The sequence below is a fragment of the Mustela nivalis genome (assembly GCF_964662115.1).
Source record: "Mustela nivalis genome assembly, chromosome: 7".
Classification (NCBI taxonomy): Eukaryota; Metazoa; Chordata; class Mammalia; order Carnivora; family Mustelidae; genus Mustela; species Mustela nivalis.
Genome location: NC_139026.1, coordinates 56,614,359 through 56,637,223, shown reverse-complemented (window position 1 = coordinate 56,637,223; position 22,865 = coordinate 56,614,359). Strand labels below are relative to the sequence as shown.

Sequence of the window (22,865 nt, the reverse complement as noted above, 5' to 3'; positions counted from 1 at the left end):
GCTGCGTCCAGTGCTTCCAGGAAATAGAGTTGTAAGCAGGACCTGTGTCTGTCTTCACAGGGCGTGTATAAAGCTAGAGTGGAATTCCAAGAATGTGACTTTGGTCTACCTTTTTGCAGTTGTCCTTTTCACAACATCTGCTTCCCAACATGGAGATGTTTGGGGGGGGAAAAAAAAGTAGAAAAGTAAAATGGCTTAAACTATCAAAGGATTTAAGAAAATCAGAAAGTAGAGTGGTATTAGGAAATCCAGAAAGAGTCGGTGCATGGACAAAACTTTGAAGGAGAGAGAACATCATTTAGGGGTGAAGCAAGAAACGCAGATGTTGGCCTAATTCGCAAAGTACTTGCTCACTTGGTCAGTTTGTTAGCAGTACATTTTTATCACTGAATTTTCTTAGGGGAATTTTTTTTTTTTTAATGCCTGGCGGCACATTAATGTCAAAAAAGCACCGATTTGAGGAAGTATATTATTTGTAGTCAGGAAATTATCTAGTTCCAGCAACAGTGAAAACATAGCCCTTGATTGCTTGGATGGCGAGCAAGCCAAGGTTTATGGCAAAAGGGGCTCCTGGAAGAGAAGGTGAAGCTAGGCAAAGTCACAGTGTTCAAGGAGAAGTGCCAAGATTTGGGAGAAGGGAACAAAGCTAAAATTGTTCCATGTGGATAGAACTGAAAGGGAAGAACCCCAGAAGGCTGGTTCACCTTCCTTCCTCCCTTCACAGTTTCTGTTTATGACCCTGAATACACCCCACGCCCCCTCGCTGCAGCAGTTTGCAGCTGCTATGTTTCTAGTCAGCCATGCTTCCTTCACTTCCCTACAAGACTCACTAGAGGCGAGGGTAGAAGAGAATGTGTGCGGAAATCTAGGGAAAGGCTGAGGCTGTGCCACGGTGCTCCAAACTCCATTTGGAGAACACATTTACTGTATTTGGAAGAAGGGACGGTTCTGCGGATGCTACCCAGAGTTGTCAAACTGTGGCCGGTTGGCTTTACTAGCAAGTAGACTATTATTCGTCACCAGAAGTCTGTGAAAGTATTGTGAACTACCTCTGTTTATGAACATCGTTATTTCCACTTAGCCATTTTTAAAGAAAGCCCACCATTATGGTCATGACTTTACTCAGAAGTAAATGGACTTTCCTGCTCAGGATTATTCTTTCTTTAAGGGCCATAATCAGCTTTAGCCTCTAAGCCTGACCAAATCCCAGCCAATCACCCAGCCCCCTTGGGACAAGGTGCTATGATACTCTAGTATTAAGATTATACCTTTAGCACTTATTTGATAGACAATCTTTGCATCAAAATAAAATAAAATGTTGAGTCAATTTTTAATGTTGACAACAGATAACTATATATAAGCATTTAATCTGAAACTTCTGGCACCTTTTTTTTTAATAATTTTTTTTAAAAGATTGTATTTATTTATTTAACAGAGAGGCATATTCTTTGGCCTCCAGGAGCTCACAGGCTAAGAGTGGCAGAAGGCATGTGAGTTAAAGTGTGAAAGGCCCAAAGAAGATGTACCTACAACCAAGTGATATTGAACTTGTAGACCGAGTCAGCTGCCACAAAAGGGTGCTGCTTCCTGAGTCTTAAGTAGCACTTTTGAGATAGCTACATGGTTAACAAGAGAGAAACTCTTAGGCAGACGAAACAGCATATGCAAAGTCAGAGGTGTTGAACCAGCTCATGGCAGGTTGGACAGTGGTATATGATGGCTTCCAGATGACAAAGTACATGGGGGTGGTGAGTGAAGCTGCATAGCGTAGGCAGAAAGCAGATGATGAAGTCCAAGAGTGTAACCAAAGAATTTTATTTCTAGGAAATGGAAGTCAATGAAGACCTTGGTAGGCAAGTAAACAAATTATTTGCATTTTAGAAAGGTCACTCTGGTAGAGTATGAAGGATGAATTACAGGTCAGAGGCACCTTGACAGGTTTCTTATAGTTCAGGCTAGTTGTGATATCTGAGGTAGCATGGAAAGGTGGGGCTACAGCGGTAGAGACTGGAGGGAGAGATGGTTGGGAGGCCTTGATTCAAGATGAGTTTGCAGGAGAGAGAGGGGGCCTGGATGGGCTTGGGTCTCCGAGAGAAGGATAGCAGAGACAGAAAGCAGAAGGTGGGGGATGGGTGAGATAGCAGCATGATAGTTCTCATTTGGATATTTTGAATTTCTTTCGCTTATAGAATCTTCCAGGTGGTGTTACCAAGTGTGCTGTTGGGTCCACAAGATAAAGAGAAAGCCTGGGGACAGTGAGGAAGAAAGCAGGCAGAGGAGGAGAAGATGCAGATTCATGTCATCCCAGATGCATGGAAGGAAAGAGTTTTTTAAGAACAAGCGGTTGCCATGGTCAAATGCTCTCGGCAGTCTTGTGACATTATGATTCAAGGATGTTATTAGTGACCCGAGCCAGAACAGTGCCAGTAGCAGGATGGGCATGGATGCCAGCTGCAGTGGGTTGATGGGAGGAAGATGAGGAAGTGGGGGGTGTGTTCCTTTTTCTACAGGATGAGGTTTGGAAATGGGCCAGTCATATTCACAGCTCTCTCACCAGTACCTAGCATAGCCCACGACACAATGTGCCCTGTAATATTTGTAATAATTTCATGAAAGGAGTGAGAGATTCTGGCAATGGCCACATCTGGTCCCAGGGTCCAGAGAGAGCATCTGTGATTGGTTTGCCCTTGGACATGAGAGGAGCCATTGCACGAAGAGAGCATCAGGGTGCAGGAACAAGAAGACACAGGATGGAACAAAGTTCCCAAAGAAGTAAGAGGAGTTGATCCATAGCATGGGTAGAGGGATTGAGGTGAAAGAGAAGAGAGAGATGGGCATAGGATTTGTAAGGATATATTCACAACATTATCAAGAACTTGAGAGGCTCACAGGTGATAGTTTTTTGGTTTCTTTCTGCAAAATAGGAATCTAATGTCATGTGTGAAAAATTAGGCAAGAGAGATAGTATAAGACGCCTGAGAATATGGATTCTTTGGTCCAACTGCCTTGGGAATCAAATATGTTATGGACCACATACATGAACCCTATGCTTGGTTGAAGTAAGAGCTGAGCAAGGGCTCTAACTATGACCTTGCCCAGAATCTCATCTCTGAGGATGAAGCATTTAGACCCACCTCTATGATGCTCTAATTACTTCCCCCCACCTTTGACCTGGTTCACTGTGCTCTGAGCTCATCCCCTTTGATCAGGCTCTGGTTTTTCCCCACTTATAACAAGGATAAACCATGGGGGCAGATCTCCCAGTTCTAACAGAATGGATTCTCTAAAAGCAAACATGGTGAAATTATTGGTTACATGGGAAAAAGTACATCAGCAAATCAATTAAATAGCATCCCATTATTATTGCTTCTTCTTTTCTTTCAGAAGTCTACTATGCAACCGCATACTGGATGCCTGCTGAAAAGACAGTAGACGTCAAAAACGTACTGGACAGGAATGGGGACGCCTATGGCTTTTACAATGACTCTATAAAAACCACAGGCTGGGGCATCCTGGAGATCAGAGCGGGGTATGGTTCTCAGACCCTGAGCAATGAGATCACCATGTTTGTGGCTGGCTTTTTGGAGGGTTACCTCACTGCCCCGTAAGTACTTCAGTCTTTCGTTGTGGTGGAGAACTACCAGGCAACTCTGTCCCTTTCTTTGTCTACCAGTGGCTCCTGTCTTCCTGACATGGGACATTAGAACTGGAAAGTACCTGAGGAGCCCCTCATGTGATCGAAACATGATCAGAATCACATTTTCACCTCTAATCAGTACCTGACTTGGACGGAAAAAAGCCCCCCACTGTGGCATTCTTCCATCCTCGTGGCACTTAAAAATCTTTCCTTTTGGCGAATCTGTTTTAAAATACAGCTCAACCATTTCATCTACAAGCCTTTTATTGTCTGGTACAAAGAAAATTATAGGGAAAGTGACCAAGAAGCACTGAACACAGAAGATTTGTTAAATTTAAAATGTAAGAGCATTTTTTTTTCAACAGTCTTAAAACAATACTTTCAAGTGGGCAAGGATTTTCAATTGAAATCCTGATGTCTAATATAAATATTCCTTCCAGTTCTATTGTTACTTGATTCTTACGTCTTTCCTGTGTCTTGTGAAAATAACAAAGACGTAGTTAATAATAATGCAATCAGGACACATCCTTTTCCCAGATAAGCTCTTTAAGGAAAAGAAAGTTGCAACTCATTTAATCGAGCCTCATCCTTTCTTTGATATAAAAAGTGTCTTGATGATTTGGCTTTTTCCTTTTATTCTCTGTGACCTAGACTGTTAGGGGGAGTTTAACCAAACCCTATTGTGTTCACCTTAGTAAGGCACCTTAATAAATTCAGTGCCAATCTTAATTTGTTTCTAAGTTCTGGAGATTATATCAAATGTTGAATAACTAGTTCTTGTGCTCCGATAGCTCTTTTTTTAATGAACTAGAAATTCCTGTTTTGCTTTTTATACCAAATTTTTGTTACTCTACCATACAGGTCCCCTTAATGATATACTACTCAGGGATGCATAAAACTTTATAAATGGACTAAGGTTTTAAAAACATGTTTAGGGGCGCCTGGGTGGCTCAGTTGGTTAAGCGTCCAATTCTTGATTTTAGCTCAAGTCATGGTCTCAGGGTCATGAGACTGAGCCCGCTGTCAGGCTCCGTGCTGGGCATGGGGCTTGCTCAAGATTCTCCCTCCCTCTCTCTCCACCCCTCTCCCCACCAAAAAAATTCCACAAAAACCAAAAGATTAAAAAAAGTTTAAAACTGTATTTTATATAAATATATTTAATATAGAACCTGAACTTTTCATCCGTCTCTGCAAATCTATATTTCCTGTGTACCTGCTAGTTCTGATTGCATTATTTAAATTGAGTTGCAGGTTTAGAGAAGTAATTTGAGCAAAGTTGTGTGCCTATAAATACACTAGGTTGTCATGGGTGCTATGCATAATGGGCCTTTAAGGGAAACTGAGATTTGTGGGAGCAGCTCTAATCCGGGATTATGGTGAGGATGAGCATGTCTTCTGTGCAGATAGGTATCACATAGTAGGAATTTTAGGGAGTTTGCCAGGAGGCTTCTGATGAAGGTGGAATGTCTGATATTCTTATGTCTCAGAAAAACATAAATTTTTATATCTCACTTCTAGGGGTGACTTTATCATTTTACCCTTATTCTTAAGATAAAGCATTGACCTACCCTTGAGTACCTTTATCTATTGATGAAGAAGATCCAAGGAATGTGGGTTAATATCAATTCTCTTAGTAGCTTCTTACATGCTTCTATATTAGAGTAAAAATTTTATTTCTTAGAAGAAAAACACTTAGCTATTATTCAATAACTGGGGATTTTTTTTGTTTGTTTGTTTGCTTACTCTGCATCTTTGCCCTGTCCATTCAAAGAAAATTTGACATGTGTGAGTCTTTTAAGATGGAACAAACAACTTCCTGGGGCACCTGGGCATCTCAGCTGGTTGAGCATCTGACTCTTGCTTTTGGCTCAGGTCATGATCTCAGGGTCGTGAGATCGAGGCCTCTGCTCTGAGTATGGAGCCTGCTTAAAATTCTCTCCCCTCTCCCTCGGCCCCTCCCCCCAATGCACACCCACACATTCTCTCTCTCTAAAAAAATAATAAATAAATAGAAACAACTTCCTGTATATTGTAGCCTATTTTAAGGACCTGGCAACTGAGTCTTCCCTCCCTTCAGACCAACTTCCCTCCATTCATCCTGACCAATGATCAGGAGTGAGGAAGAGGTGAGTCTAGTAATCTTAGTGAATGCTGGATCATTAAGGAAAAGTCGAGAGACTCTTCTTGGGAACATTTCTGCTGCAGAGAACACCTGGAAAGAATGCTTTAATCATAAATAACTATAACAGACCAAAAGGAAGGCACCTCATGGGCCAGAACAGTCAAAGAAGCCTTTGCAGAAGGAGTGAGCTGTGGGTCTGGTGTTTGATGGGCGACGACATTCAGTTTGGCTGGGAAGAGGAAGAAAATAATTCTGGGCAGAAAGAAGCAGAACCAAGTACTGAAAAAAGGCAATGAGTCTGAAATGAGGAATTCGCCTTTACAAATGAGCGAGGAGTAGAAGCTCCTTTGATTAGTCGGAGGGCAACAGGTTTAAAATGGCGGATAGAGGCTGTACCGTGGAAGGCTTTGGATGGCAGCCTGCCCGTTTGGCAGTTGTCCTTCTTCATTTCCATCGGAGAGTGCTCAGAGGTTTCTCAAATTTGAAAGACCACATCTCTGTTGGTCTCTGTTTTGTATTCCTTACTGACAATTCAAGAATGTCACCTGCTCAAGGATGGGCTTCCCATATATGCAGTAGCAAGAGTCTTGAGAGGACTTCTTCCCCACGGAACAGAAGATGTTGGTGATCAGGAAGAAGCGTGACAAAGAACTAAAGGGGCTGGGTGGAAGCAAGAAGTCAGGTATTTGTATATTTGAAGAAGAAAGAGAGAAAAAGAGAAAGAGGAGCAGAAGAAGAGGACAAAAAGGCAACAAAGGAAGGGAGTAGCGGCGGGAGGAAGGAGAACAGAACCAAGAAGAGGAAAACGAAGAATTACAATCAAAACTATCGTTAGAAAGGCATTTCCCATTTCCCTCTTAAGAGGGTGACACTCTCATCGCATGTCTGTAAAATCAATTAAGTAGGGAGATTTCCCAGCTTGCATGGAAAAGACTTACTATGGGCCTAGCTTGAAGCTCACAGTAGTGGGACATGACCTAGTATTCTTAGAACACCCCTGGCAATGGGCTGGAGAAGAGAGAGGAAGGGAGGAGGCTATCGATTTCTTCCCTCATCTGATATGGTCCAAGAGGGGAAGGCTTATCATACATTCTGATGCCCAGGAGCTCATTTTGAAGAGCTGCAAAATGGAACAGAGAAACTGGGCTCCCAGGGACAAGAGCTCCAGGAGGGAGACAGAACAGAGAGCATACTGGAAGGATTCAAAGGCTTATGACTCCAGGCAGCACAGCCATGCAGCCCACCGACACCGTCCTCACTGACCAAGCTGTGAGAGGCAGGGGGCTGCCTTGGTATTCAGCACAGAGGAGCCTAACCTTCAACCATCCGGAAGCTGTGGCTAGAGTCACAAACCAACAGAGGAGGAGGAATACAAGTCACAGGCAAGGGTGGTGTTCTTGTGTTTGTTTTCAGCTACTCATGGGCAACTGTCTGAGAAGCAACAGCATCTTCCTATACACACATCATTTTTTCGATCTAAAACCTATACTCCCAGGGACGTTACTTGGGGGCGTTTGTAAGGCACGATTCGACTTACTGAGACACAGCCTTGGAGCAAAAGCATCTGAGGGGGCGCTTCGGCTCAGGTCATGATTCCCGGATCCTGGGTTGGAGCCCCATGGCTGTCCCTGCTCAGCAGGGTCCTGCTTCTCCCTTGCCTGCTACTCCCTCTGCCTGTGCTCACCTGCTCTCTGTCAAATAAATAAATAAGTAAAATCTTTAAAAAAAAAAAAAAAGAAAGAAAGAAAGAATAAAGGAGGGTCTGAGCCTGGTCTGAGAGGGTGAATTTATGCCAATGGCCAAAAGAAAGAGCCATCTTTTTTTGTTTTCCTTTTTTTAATCCCCCTAAGATTTATTTATTTATCTGAGAGAGAGAGAATGGACGTGCACACCCACAAGCAGGAGAAGGGGCAGATGGAGAGACTCTCAAGCAGACTTGGTGCTGAGCACAGAGCCTCACACAGGACTCAACCTCACAGCCTTGAGATCAGGACCTGAGCTGAAACCAAGAGTCCCAAGATTAACCATCTGAGCCACCCAGGCACACCCACCGTGTTCTCCATTCAGCAGCAGAGCTGCTCAGGTGGCTACCATGGGCCATGGGAAGTTTAGGGCCGCCATGTTCTTCCCACATCACCACATTTAAAATGGAGTGACATTCCTTATATTCCCCAGAATCTTGAAGGGAATGAATGTGTATGAGGTTGGGTATTGTGGCAGGAACAGCTGAGATACTGTGATAAAGAGCTTGGTTTAACTACCGTGGAGGAAATAATTTGCTCTCTCCAACCTATGACATACTTGCGAGGCCAAACAAAAACATATAAAGAAATATCTTGAAATCTTCCATCATTTCATTTGAAGTGTTCAGTCATAAGTTGTTTCCTTGAACCTTACAACACTCTCCAGAGAACAGCTGGGACCCAGGCCCAGCCCTCGTGCTTTATCACGAAGCTCCAGGCCATCCACAGCCCTGCCGCGGCATGGTTTTCCCACAGGGTACAGTGGAAGCAGTAGGTCCAGCCGGGCCTCAGCCTGAAGGCAGCCCTAGACCCTTCCGGGGCTTCTCTCACCATCTTGCCCTTCCTCATGCTCTCTCGCCCGGACCCATCTCCTGAGGAGCCGCTCCCTGCGGGACACTGCCATTACCATGCAAACATGCCTTCTGGGTGGGCTCCTGAGCCCTGCCATGCTGCCCTGTCAGCCTGTCACACATCCCTTTCCAGCAACTCTTACACTGCATTCCCTGAGAGCCAGATGCTGCCTCTCCCATCTCCACCACCTGAAATATTGCTCGGCCCCCCAGGGCCCATCTCACATGCTATCTCCTCAAGGCACTTCCCGATTCCATTCCAACTGGATTGAGCTCCCTCTCTCCCCTCCACCATCTGTTAATGCTTACTTAATTACATGCTGATTAGGTTTAATTGAATCCTGTGCTGTTCCAGTTCTTTAGGGATGAACCAAAAGCATGAAGTACTTTTTTCCATGTAATGCAGTGTCTGGCAGCCATGGCAAAATGGAGCTTCTTCATTTTTTGACTTGGGCTGGCTCCCTAATCAGAGTAGCTCATGTCTCACTAATGATGGTAAAGCTGATAAATAGTCCTACATTGGTTTTAATAAAATGAGTCATGAAAGCTTTCTGGAAAGAATGATGATGAGGGTGTGGGTATCAGGTCTGCTCCAGTTTTCAATAAAGTGGCAGAGCCTGTGTGTGGCTGAGGCAGCCGCTGAAACATCTCTGGAATTATCTAGTAGGAGCGAGCCACTTCACTGCAACAAACACATTACCTGCCTTGTGTTGGACTCTGGGGAGGGGGAGAAAGAAATGGGGTGGGTTAGAGCTCCTGAGCACACTCTTCAAAGAGAACCCCATTTAAGTTAATATGTTGACACAACAGTTGGTGAAACTATGATGAAAGGAAGTTCTAGCAAGATTATGGCACAAGTAAAGGAAATAGTCAAAGGTGGTTTCTTTTTTGTTTCTGGTCTACCAGGAAATACCTCAAGAATCTCTACCATAACCTGAACTTGCTTCTTTGATGTTAGAAACTCAATGTGCTTCCCATTCAAGATGGTAGGCAAAGCAAAGATAAGTGAGACACATTCCCATCCTCAAAAATATCAAATGGCCCAAGAACTAGGAATTATTTGGATCTTCCCATGAATCACAAGATGCTGCTGCTTCTGCTGATCACAGCGATGGCAATGACTAAACCTTAGATGACATTTAAAATGGGCCAGACACTGTTCAAAGCATTTTACAAGTTAAATTACTCCCATTACTATTGATGTGAACACTCGAGCACAGAGAAGTTAAGTAACAAGCCGAAAGTCACAAAGCTAGTAAACAAGGACCAGGTTGTCCAGCGACAGAGTTTGAGCAGGCATGGACATGTATCCATGTAAATGGATTGCTATAGAAAATTCTGAAGGAGCTTGTTTTGGTCTCAGACCCAGAAAGCTAAAGCAAGTAGAAAAGAGTAGAAGACAGGACCTGACAAGTGCTAACTGATAGGGTATTAACATGACACAAAGAGACCCAGGGTAGGGTGGGAGTAAGTGTGTGTTTCCTAAAGGGAAGGAAAGTCTCCCCCAACTTAGGATGAAACTTACTGACTTTACACGCCACAGAGCTGAAATTAACAACACATCCGTGAGGCGGACTTAGCGTTAGGTCTGCATGATGAGAATTTGGAAGCATGGAGAAGTTGGTCATATTGCCTAGAAGTAATGAAGTCAAACTTTGAACTCAGAATTCAGAGTCTCTATCCTTAACTGCTGTCCTATATGGCTCTACCACACCAAAGTGTAGGATCCCAGACCCAGGGATCAGAGAAGGGCCTCAACCTGAGGAAAGTGGCCTGTGTTCCTCAGGGCGCCTGAATGGGGCAGGATCCATGGCCTCAAGGTGGATGTTTCTCTTTCTCTGCTCTGTATGGCAGAACAGGAAAATCCCTAGCCCAGTTACCCATCTATACCTCCATCCATTCTGTCGTTCCGTGGGCATCTTCAGCAACCACCCCCGAGTCAAGACTCTTGTCTTGGCACTGTGGACATTATGGGTGGAGTAATTCTTTGTTGGGGGGGGGGCTGTCCTATAGATTGCAGGGTGTTTGGTAGCCCCCCAGCCTCCACCCACTAGATACCAGCGGCACCTTCCCCACACACACACACACATACACCCCCTAGTGTGACAACCAAAAATGCCTATAGACGTTATTGTGGGGCAAGGGCACAGGGAGAGAGAGAATCTCAAGCAGGCTCCATACTGAGCACAGAACCCATTGCAGAACGTGATCTCACGACCCTGAGATCATGACCTGAGCCAAAATCAAGAGCTGGACGCTCAGCTGATTGAGCCACCCAGGTACCCCTACAATTTTTTTTTTAAGATTTTATTTATTCATTTGAGAGAGAGAGAGAGGATGAGTGCAGAGAGGGACAGAGGAAGAAGGCAAAGGGAAACAGATTTCCCCCTGAGTGGAGAGCTGGACACAGGGCTCAATCCCAGGACCCTGAGATCATGATCTGAGCCGAAGTCAGACACTTCATCCACTGAGCCACCCAGGCACCCCCACATTTAATTTTTTTAAGTAAGTTTTATTTATTATTATTATTTATTTATTTTCTAAAGTAAGTTTTAAAATAAAGAATCCCAAATAGCCAATAATCTGGGGGGAGGAAGGGATGAAAATTAAAATAATGAGAACCATGTTAATTGTCAAAAATTAAAAAGTCTGATTATACCAAGTGTTGGTGAGGTTGTGGAGCCAGAAGAAGTCTAATATGTAGCCGGTGGGTATATAAATGGGTACAATCCCTATGAACAACCACTTGTCAGTATCTAGTAACTGTAGATAATATAGGATATTCATCCCTGCAATTCCACTTTTATATATAGTAAATATATTCCAGAAGAACATGCAAATATGTAAGAAGAGACATTTACAATAATATTTGAAGTTGCCTTCATGAATTCTAATATACTAATACCATGGAATACTATCAATAGATGAAAACAATAAATTTAAATTGCAGATGATAATACTGTGTCATGGTGAGAGAATTACATGTGAGAGTGACAGTATGATCTAGTTTATGATTTCTTCAGAAACCTAAGTAATACTGTACCTTATTTATTATTAACTCTGTATCTGGGAGGGGGGACAGCTGGATGGCTCAGTTGGTTAAGCATCTCTCTTCAGCTCAGGTCATGATCACAGGGTCCTGGGATCAAGTCCCGTGTAGGTCTCCCTGCTCGGTGGGAGCCTGCTTCTCCCCTGCTTGCCACTCCCCCTGCTTGTGCGCCCTCTTTCTCTCTCTGACAAATAAATAAATAAATAAAATCTAGTAAAATAATAAATCTATATCTAGTAATGGTATAGAAACATGCATGAGAGTAATAAATCACCCATTCAAGATTGGAGTTACATCTGTGGAGAAAGGTGTGGAATTAGCATCGGAGAACTGTACAGAAGGGCTTCAGCTGTAATGTTGTTAGGGTTTTTTTATGATTTTATTTTTAAGTAATCTCTACTCCCAACATGGGACTCGAACTCACAACCCTGAGATCAAGAGCTACAGGCTCTACTGACTGAGCCAGCCAGGCACCTCTCTAATGTTTTATTTCTATTTAAAACCGTAGGCACAAACATGGCAAAATGTAATGACTTTAATAAAGTTGCATAGAGGTTCTTGGGTGTTGGTTTTATTATATGTTTTTCTCTATGTTGGAGATATTTCTCAATTTTAAATTGTACTTTTTTTTTTTTTTTTTTTTTTTTTAAGATAAGGCAGGGGCTCCTAGGTGGCTCAGTCAGTTAAGCGTCTGCCTTCAGCTCAGGTCGTGACCTCAGGGGCCTGGGATCAAGTCCTGCATGGAGCCTGCTTCTCCCTCTCCCTCCCACTCTGCTTGCACTCTCATTCTCTCATTCTCTCTCTCTCTCAAATAAATAAATAAAATCTTTAAAAAAAGATAGACCAGGTTTGCAATAAGGGGACTTGATAGTCCAAAAATTGTATAATTTGCTATGATGGACTGCCCTAGGAAGAAAAATAGAAAGTAACCATTTTCTTTTGTTTCAGACACATGTATGACCACTTCATTAACCTCTACCCACAGCTGATTAAGAAACCTTCCATCGTGGATAAAGTACAAGATTTTATGGAGTATGTATAATAGCTCTCCTCTTGCCACTGAGACTGTAGGTCCTGAATCTGTCATTGCAAACAACAATTTTTCCTTCTGCCAATTTGTTTTTCTATCTCTTAGGAAGAACTAGTCCTGCCTGTGGCTGGTCCTATAGTAAGGTTTAGCACATTTCGGTAATGACATGAAAACTGGTTGCAGACAACATGTCTTCTAACTTGGGCTCTTTCAAAGGTCAGGTTGAATGTCATCATTGATTACACATCTGGAGGAAGACACATCAGTGTAAGGAAGGCAAAGTTAAATGCCTGGACTGCTTCCACCTGAGGATCCTTCAGGGATCCCTCCTGCTCCCTCTCTGAGGTGCTTCTGTGTCATGGGCCTGGGTTCCCATCTTAGCGGGAGCCCTGGCTGTTATCTAGTTCTTATTCTTAATATCCTTGGAGAACATGGCCATTGTAATCAAGTTTTCTGAAGACTTAGTAATTCTCAGTATTAAGAAAAGTTGTTTCCTATTTGTTTTATATGTGGCATTGTTTTATACTTGTGACTGTGATTAATTTGGGGACCATAGGGCTCCTGGGTTGGCCCTCCAAATCATACACTGAATGCTAAAGTCCTACAGCACATCATTAAAAATTATTGGGCTAGATCTCATGAAGCAATGACCTTGTATTCTAAGACTGATTTGGAGAAAGCCAGAACAAATCAGAAATAACTTTCAGTATACCAAGTCATGTCAAATCATTCTCTTTCTAGAAAGTGCAGAGAACTAAAAGAGAGACAGAATGGAAAGACTATAAAGGAGAGAGACAGAATGGAAGGAGAATAAAAACAAGCCTGTCTTGCTAAGCATACTAGGACAGAGGTGTTGAGGCAGTTACTGGCCACAACTGAAATAGAATGAACCATAAACTATAAAAACAATTGGAGAGAAATATAGACATATATCAACTACCCTGTCCTTAGGAGTTTTTTGTTGTTCTTTAACTTTATGACTTCCATATAAAAAAAGTTAATGACTTATCCGTACTGATTTAGTGAGGCATTGTGGTTTTGTATGAAATACATATGGATGGCCTATCCTTGACTTTTGTAGATTTCAGTATCACGAGAAGCTAAATGTTATACCTAGATAGAGCATGCAGACAGCTATCAAGAAAGAGTCATAGTCCAAGGAAGAAATCGAAAATCTTTTAGGATTTGCCCAATAGCCTTTCAAAGTGATTTGGATGTTACAAGATCCAGAATGTAAATTACACTACCATAAGTATCTGAATATATAATCTCTAAATGCCTCGGCTTGATTTAGCTTTAGATGAGCAACCATGGAGATCTCGAGGGCAAATCTAATTTCTCTTGCAGGAAGCAAGATCAATGGACCCGGAAAAATGTGAAAGCTTACAAGGATGACCCATTTTGGAGGCATACAGGCTATATTATAGCACAGATGGATGGGCTGTATGTAGGAGCAATGAAGAGGGCTAAGTTAGAAAGGACAAAGGTAAGATTTCCAAAAAGCTGCTCAGAATTTATATTATAATTTGGCAATATCATTGCCAAGGATATCAAACATTGAAAATTATCTTGAAACTATGACAAGAATATTGAAAGAATGGCAAGAATACTGAAAATTATCTTTAAAATAACATTGCAACCTAGAAACAGATCAAATTGGGATTAGTGTATCTTGCACACAAAAACGCTGCCTTGTTATATGGCTAGCACCTGAGTCAGTGACACAAAATTCAAGCTTAATACACAATCTCTATCTCTTTCATAATACTATGCTCTGGAATAGCTTAAAGAATGTACTGAATCAATGTACTCGCTGTTAAACTAATCTAATAAAGTTAGTATTTTAGGTGATAGAATTGTTAAGGCAAAATGTTAAAGTGTACAAGTTCTATGGTTCCCATCCTCTATTAATGTCATAGTTACAGTACGTCATAATATTTCAAAAAGCTTTACTGAATCATTGAAGATTCAAAGATACCATTTAATATACTTCCAAAAATTATGGAGATTTTTTATTTACTGGGAGTAATACACACATACATACACACACAAATACACACACACACTGGAGATATATATATATGTGTGTGTATATATATAATATATACACACACATACACACACACACATTGAACAAAATATACAAAAAGACAGTTCATAGAAAAGTGATGCAAAAAATTCTTAATCATATGAATCAAGCCTTACTCATAAGTTTAGAAATACACATTAAAACCATCCTGAAACATACTTTCTCTACTTTCTCACTTGTCTATTTGGCAGAAATTCCAAAATGTGAATGCCTACTCTGCTAGCAAGACTAAGGGAGAAAAAAGCACTTTCCCAAAATACTGGTAGTAATACAAACTGGTATATTTGCTGTGGAGAGAAAACGTGGCACTCAGTATCCGAATCGACTACTCATTTACCCTTTAACCCAGGAATCCCACTTCTACAATTATCACCAAGGTTCACAGGCAAAAACTCCATATGGCTTATGTGTCGACCTCTTCGTTACAGATAATTTGTAATAGCAAAAGACTGAAAACAGCCAAATACATAGAAGACTGGCTGCATAAATGATGTGGCTGTAACAGGAATGAAGTAGATTTCCAAATACTGTTACGATGTGAGGTTTGGGATCTGTTATAAAGTATAAAAAAGTAAGGTGAAGACCAGTGTGAATTGTTTGCTGAATTTTATGTAAGAAATGGAAAGATAGATAGATATAGATTTGCTTAACTTTGCAAGAATAAGCAACAATGAAAGAATAAACCCAAAACTTATAAAAAAAGAAAAAGAAAAAGATTACCTCCCAAAAAAGGAAGAGAGGAAAGGGGAGGGAATGGGAATGAAAGCTACATTTCTCTAAATGTATCTTTATATATATTTTACTTCGGAACCATGTAAATGCTGTTCATAATTATAAAACAAAATTTAATCACATGGAAGAAAAACAGTCCCTAAAATCTTAAAATGAATTGATATTAATATATCTAGTGATATATCAAAAGTTCATGGTATAACCACACAGAGAGTGGTTATTTCCAGTGACCTTGACGCAGTCATTACAGTACATCCTTAACGGATAGATCCTAAGGACAAGAACTACCATAAAACAAAAACAAAACAGCCTTAAACAGTAATTCAGTAAGCTCACTTTATCAATATAGTGTAGTTATTTTAAAATTTTATAAATACAGTAAGATAAAGCAAATAAAGAAATACGGTGAATATCAAGATTTTCAGCATATTGGCACCTGGGTGCCTCAGTGGGTTAAGCCTCTGCCTTCGGCTCAGGTCATGATCTCAGGGTCCTGGGACTGAGCCCCACATTGGGCTCTCTGCTCAGCAGGGAGCCTGCTTTCCCCTCTCTCTGCCTGCCTCTCTGCCTATTTGTGATCTCTCTGTGTCAAATAAATAAATAAAATCTTAAAAAAAAAAGATTTTCAGCATACAAAAAGCCAATGAAGTAGAGGTTTCATAGTTTTTAAAGTTGTTAGATAGGCAGGAAATCATTACTTTTAGCTTCCTTTTAAAAAATACATATTTTCTTGCTTTTCTCCCTTGAGAAGGCTTAGAAATAATGAGGAAAAATAGCTTTGATCCAGTAGCACTGAGCATTCTCTAGGAGACCATGTTTTAAGGTGAGCAACCGTATCTCAAACAAGACCAAAAAAGTACTAGCCACGAAGAAAAATATAAATTCAGCTAATTAAATTTCATTTCATCAGAAGACACTATATTGAAAGTGAAAAAATAACCTACAAACCAAGAGAAAATACTTGCAATACATTTAATTAAGAAAGGGTTTGTTTCAAAAATGCATAAAGAATAGCAAATAAATTTTTAAAAAGAAAATACCCAACAGGAAAAAAGGCAATGGGCAAAAATATCAACAGGAATTTCCCAGAAAAGGAAACAAAAATGGCCCATAAAAATGTGAAGAAATGCTTAATTTCAGTAAGAAATACTGATGAAAACCTCAGTGAGGGGGCGCCTGGATGGCTCAGTCGGTTAAGCGGTTAAGTGTCCGCCTTGAGCTCAGGTCTTGATTCCATCACCTCAGAGTGGGGCCCCAGGGTTCTGGGAAGTCTGGTTCTCCCTCTCCCTCTGCCTATCCCCTGCCTGTGCACTCTCTCTCTCTCTCTTGCTCTCTCCCTCTCTCAAATAAATAAATAAATAAGATCTTTAAAATATAAATAAGTAACCTCAATGAGATTCTATTATAGGCTGGAAGTGGGGAATTTTAACCACTGCTGGATTGAGTAAATTGTTCCAACTGCTTTGGAAAAGCAGTGAATGTTGCTTGAAACATTTAAAGATAATATATGTTCTACAGTGTAGCAAATCCACTCAGATTAAAGATATTCTTAGACGTGGGGGGAGGTGGCCTGTGTATGTAAAAGTTCACATTGCCATTGTTTTGCCACAAACTGGAAACACTCCATGGTACTATATATTCATGTAATTGAATACCTCATAGCAATGAAAATAAACGGGCTGTTTCTACACTATCAATATTGACAAATGTCAAAAAATAATGTTGACCAGAAGAATGCATACAATATGATTCTATTTATACAAATTCAAAAGGAGACAAATTTAAAAATACATTGTCTAGAATGTGTACACAGATGACAAAGTAACAGAAAAGCAGGTAATGAGCCACACAGAACTAGCCCAGTGGTTACTGCTGGTAAGGAGGGAAATGCGATTGGAGGCTTTCAAGGCATAGCTAATGTTCTTTTTCCTAATCTGTCAGGTGGGCTGATAAGTGCTTTTTCTTCCTTTTAGATTGTGCATATACATCTTTATTCTTTCATATGTATGGTATCATTCTTAATTTTTAAAAAAGACATGGGGGGGGGGCGCCTGGGTGGCTCAGCAGGTTAGGGCCTCTGTCTTTGGCTCAGGTCATGATCCCGGGGTTTGGGGATCGAGCCCCGCATCGGGCTCTCTGTTCCGCAGGGAGCCTGCTTCCTCCTCTGTCTCTGCCTGCTTCTCTGCCTACTTGTGATCTCTGTCTGTCAAATAAATAGGTGAAATCTTTGAAAAAAAAAAAAGGCATGGGGAACCTGCTTCTCCCTCTACTGCTCCCTGTGCTTGTGCTCTCTTTTTTTCTCTCCCTCCCTCTCTCTCTCTGATAAATAATAAATAAATAAGTAAAATATTTTAAAAATAAATTAAATACATTAAAAGGCAAAATATTAAAGGCAAATTGAAAACTGAATAATATTTGCAATTTCTATCAGACAATGAACTAATCTTAATATATAACAAACTCCTAAAGGTTAATAAGAAAAAGAATAAGAAAAATAACTGAGGCAGATGACCAGTTCGCCAAAAAACAAATCCAAAGGCTTTTAAACATGCTCCGCCTTACTGCTAATAAAAGAGTTGCCAGTGTAAACTGCAATGAGACACTGTTTTTCACCTATCCATTTGGAAATAAACTCAGTGTTTAATGTTGAGGCTGGAAGAGTGTCTTAAAATAAGCCACATGAGGACAATTTGGCAACATCTATTAAAATCAAAATCACTTCTAGGTATCTATCCTACAGGAAGTTCACACACATACAAAATGATAGGTCCAAGATTGATTATTGTAACATTGTTTATAACAGCAAAAGACTAGAAAGCCCCTAGAAGTCCATCAGTGTAATGTAATGTATTTAATGTAATATAATTGTATTTTCAATATAATCCTGGTCTGAATTAATGTATTCCATTTACTGGAATACTGTTTGAGAGAATGAGGAGGATTTTACATGTAATATGGGAGGTCAACAAAACAAGTGAAAAATATTAGGAGAAAAAAATCAAGGTGAAGAGTAACGCAGATAATACACTACCATTTGTGTAAAAATGTATTTGTAACACACATTAAAAAGTCCAGAGAAGGACATAGAAACGAATAAAAAGTGGTAAACTGGAGACAGGGTGGTACCTGTGAGAGGATTTCCACTACAGATTTTATCATAATTTTTTCTTTCCTTTTTTTTTAATAGCTATAAATTCTTTTTTTTTTTTTTTTTTTTACTTGACAGATCACAAGTAGGCAGAGAGGCAGGCGGGGGGTGGGGGTGGGAAGCAGGCCCCCTGCTGAGCAGAGAGCCCGATGTGGGGCTCGATCCCAGCACCCTGAGACCATGACCTGAGCTGAAGGCAGAGGCTTAACCCATCCAAGCGCCCCTTACCATAATTTTTTCTTAACTATCTATTTATTTGAGAGAGCGCGAGAAAGGGGAGTAGGGCCAGAGGGAAAACCCCAAGCAGACAGCCCACAGGTTGCAGAGCCTGATATGAGGCTCCATCCCATGACCCCAAGATCATGACCTGAGCTGAAATCAGAAGTCTGATGATCAACTTATCGAAACACCCAGGTGCCCCATCATAATTTTTTATATCTGTAATAATGAAAGTGTGACTTATTCAAAGGACAACACAAAAAGAATATGTATATAAATAAATAATCAGGTTCTGGCTTTCTTTCTTTCTTTCTTTTTTTAGTGAAAAAAAGTGAACATGTCACTTTTTTGTCTTTCCACCAACTCTGCCTAAAAGCCAATTTGTAGATGCCCGACCCCAGGCTACTCTGGTGGACTGACTCTTGCAGGAGCAGTGCTCTCTAGTTGGCACAAAGTTCATGTTCAAGTCTGATCATTGCTTTGAGGTAACTGCTGTCGAGCCAGTCAGATCACACGAAAACCAAACACGAAATTAAAACGCATCTTAGTTGAATATTTTGCTGTAAAGCAGTGATTCTCAACTATGAGCATTCTCCCTTCAGAACACAGTCAGCAATGCCTGGAGATGTTTTTGGTAATCAAAACTGGAAGGGTTTTACTGATACTAATAGGGAGAGGCCAGTGATGCTGCTAAATATTTTAGAGTGCACAGCCCCCCAAAGAGAAAGAATTATTTGGCCCCAAATACCTCAAGTATTTTGGGTATCAAAACATGCCAAAACATCTCTTACAGACCATAAGGTAATAATTATTTTGTAAGCTACAATAACATCTAGTACATTTGTTCCATTAGGGACCCTTCCCAAACGAATGACTGAATGGATCCCTAACAACAGGAAAACAAGAAAATGACCTCCAACTATCACAAATCACTGTTAAGAGCGGTCTTTGTCTTTCCCCAGCCCATGACCATGTTCCAGATTCAGTTCCTGAATGCCGTCGGAGATCTGTTGGATCTGATTCCCTCGGTTTCTCCCACAAAAAATTCCAGCCTAAAGGTTTTCAAGAGATGGGACATGGGACATTGCTCTGCTCTTATTAAGGTAAGACATAGCAGCCTCCGTGTTTTTCCTTGCTCTGGACCACACAGACTTTTCCTATATGTCAACCCAAGTGTGGTCACATCTCAATCCTGGCTTAAACCAACTCTCAGCTCATGTGACCTCTATCTAGAAGTTAAGAACTGGAAGGAGCTGATGGAGGGAATTACAAGTACAAGATGGTACCTCTGTTTCTTCTACCACTCCTCCCGTGCCATATGCACCTACCACTCCTATGTCTGACAGTCTTCCATTTTGGATATTGGGAGGACAGAGTCTGTCTGTTTTATGCACATTAAAGGTTAATGTTGTGCTCCTTGGCCATATTTTCTCATAATAAATATGGCGATGAACACCCAAATTGACACAATCGCTGTACACTTCCTATGCCTATAGGCAATTACCTATACACCTCTTCGTCATTCACTATGATTCTGGCTGTAGGTTCTTCCTGGATTTGAGAACGTCTATTTTGCTCACTCAAGCTGGTACACATACGCAGCCATGCTCAGGATATATAAACACTGGGACTTCAACATCAAAGATAAAGACACCAGCAGTAGTCGACTCTCTTTCAGCAGTTACCCAGGTAAATAAATTTAGAGGGACATTGGAGTACTCTTCCGTATTCTTTCAGAATGAAACCTTGGCCATTCAGAGTAACTGGAATGGGAGAAGAAACCTTTAGAGGTTAGTATGCATGAATGAAAGTTGATGTTCAGAATGCCTTTTGAAGAAATACAGCTCTAATGCTTTTATGTAATGGAATGGTGTGAAAAAAGTTAATAGCCGCCGAAAACTCATTTCATCAAATGCCAAGTGAGGTACGAGATACTTTCCTAGGCTCTGCGGCAGAAGCCAGGTTGGGCAACAGAGATCCTGCTCTCAGAGTTTCCTCAGGGGCCTGTTTCTTTTATTCATCACAGTATCCACAGAACTTAATTTAGTGTGGCACCTTGTACTTAATTTTTGCTGAATGAGTGGCTGAATGAATGCATAAGCTTATAAATCTTACACTAGAGCAAGATAAGTACTATACAGGTAATAATGGTATTATTACTGGGTACTGTATGAGCTACAGTGGAAATGTAAGGAATGTTAAGAGTATTCAAAGGAGGGTCAGCTCATACTGGATTGTCAGGGAAAGGAAAGAGGCCAATACTTGAGATAAACCATGAATGATGCCTACAATTTGAACAGTGGGATTTGTGGGAAGGATGGTCTCTGTGGAGTAGGAGTTGCAGGCTCCTGTTCTTAAAGGGGCCAGGCAGATGATGTAAAATGGATAAAGGGGGGGCTGGTATAAGAAAATGAAAGTGAAAACAATTGCAACAAACACATGACCCATTGAAAGGGCGCCAGGTGCTCAGCTCTCACTGAATGTTGTCACTCGGCAATATGGCGGTCAGTGTTGCCAGATCCTCCAACTTCTGAAGATAAAAATAGGGATGTAACAAAATGCACTGTGTGAACCTAACTAAACATTTCTGCTACCTGGAATGAACCCCTCAGGTGTAGGTTTGGAACCTCCTCACGGAACATTATGGGTATAGGCAAGGGGAAAATTCTTAAACATCTAAGAGTCCAACAGCAGATACCAGGTGGACAGTTTTGACTTTTAATTACATATTTGTAAAATACAACCACCTGTTGTATCTATCTACCTTTGTCAGAGTTATCATTACCCCTTCTGCTGTTATTATTATTCCTGGTAGTATTAATACCATCCTATTACAAATTCTGATCAGTGACATAACTTTTTATTGTGCTGTCCTTGTGACCCCATCCTTCCTTTGAAAACACTTTGATTCCATCTTTGTCATTGCTCGCTTAATTGTTTTAGTATTGAATGGGGCTGGGTACTCCTTTCTCAGAGTTAGACTGTGTTTTGATTTCTTTGTATTCCTTTAGACTGCAATTTAAGAACAGCACAAGACCGAGGCCAGTCAAATACTCATATTCTTCCTCTTATTTGCAATAAAAGGCAATGTTCAGATGTTACCTGCACTACTTTGAAATCTCTGCAGAATGGCGTTCTTCTGTAGTCTGAATAATCCTGGATCCCTAAGGTAGTGATGGGGAAAGACACGGAGGAATTTCCTATGAAACCTAACAGTCTGTTAACATTTGTATATATGTATATATCTTTCCAGAACAGATAGATACATAGATAATAGGGTTTTGGTTTTGTTTTTTTTTTTAGAGCATTTAAACTGAGAGAAAGCAATACTTTTTTTTTTTTTAATCCAACATGTTTTTACAGGAGCTAATGTAGGAATATGATTCATATTTTCTTTCATTGGACAGTTTTGTTCTCAGCAACAAACATGAAAAATGTGGAGGGTCTCATCTCTATTACAAAGAATTGTTTGATTAAAGGATCCACCCACCACTTTAGGTTCATCCAATATGTATGGAGTTAAGCTTTGCCGTGAGCTTCATCTCTTGTGCACTGCTGATCCCAGAGCAGAGCTGGGTGGCTTGTTTGTTGCTGGTGTTGGTGGAGGAGTGACAGGGGTGGGAGTGTGGTATCAAGATCGGGAGGTTGTTCATGATATGAGCAAGGGTATTAAGAATTACTGAGTCAGAACAGAAATATCAAGTCATGAAATATTTATGATTTCGCTGAAACACGTATTAAAGATGATATAACTGGGATGGTATAGACACCATTATTCTAAAGATACAAATAACTCTGGAGATTTCCAATGCCCCTATCCATACTTTTATAATACATCATGACCCCCCACTCCTGCCCAGTTCTGTAGAAGTGACCACCAAGATGATTGTCCTGAAAAACACTAAAGCTTCAAGACAAAAAGACATTTTTTTTTGTTTTGATGTCATCAAAAAGGAAAACGGTAGAACTTGGACAGCTATAAACTGTTCCTCCATGTATGAAATCCAACGTAAAACTTTACTTTGGCGGGCCTGGGCTTTTCCTCATCTGTAGAATGAGACTAATATAAAGGCTGACTTCATAAAGTTGTAAATATTATGTAATTAATTTACTTGTTTGCGATTTTCTATGAAATTTCATGTCAGGCAAAATATTTATGACGGGAAACAGGACAGATGCTGTCCCTATTCTATCAAAATTTGTATTCTGATAGAAGGGACAAATAAAAAAGCAGTGATTAAAGTGT

General features: G+C 40.7%; 1 protein-coding gene and 1 long non-coding RNA gene across 4 annotated transcripts in view; one reads left to right on the top strand and one right to left on the bottom strand.

Moving 5' to 3' along the window:
- The window catches only part of PLBD1 (phospholipase B domain containing 1), a 51,381-nt gene that overhangs the window by 7,088 nt on the left and 21,428 nt on the right, over positions 1-22,865 (top strand). For all 3 annotated transcript variants that reach the window (XM_082740608.1, XM_082740609.1, XM_082740610.1), the window contains exons 2-6: positions 3,385-3,604; positions 12,350-12,433; positions 13,779-13,917; positions 19,582-19,722; positions 20,164-20,308. In XM_082740608.1, the coding sequence (XP_082596734.1) occupies positions 3,385-3,604; positions 12,350-12,433; positions 13,779-13,917; positions 19,582-19,722; positions 20,164-20,308 (729 nt within the window). The remainder of the gene's footprint in view (positions 1-3,384; positions 3,605-12,349; positions 12,434-13,778; positions 13,918-19,581; positions 19,723-20,163; positions 20,309-22,865) is intronic.
- The window catches only part of LOC309869449, a 63,735-nt gene that overhangs the window by 33,603 nt on the left and 7,267 nt on the right, over positions 1-22,865 (bottom strand). The gene's annotated exons all lie outside the window — the stretch shown is intronic.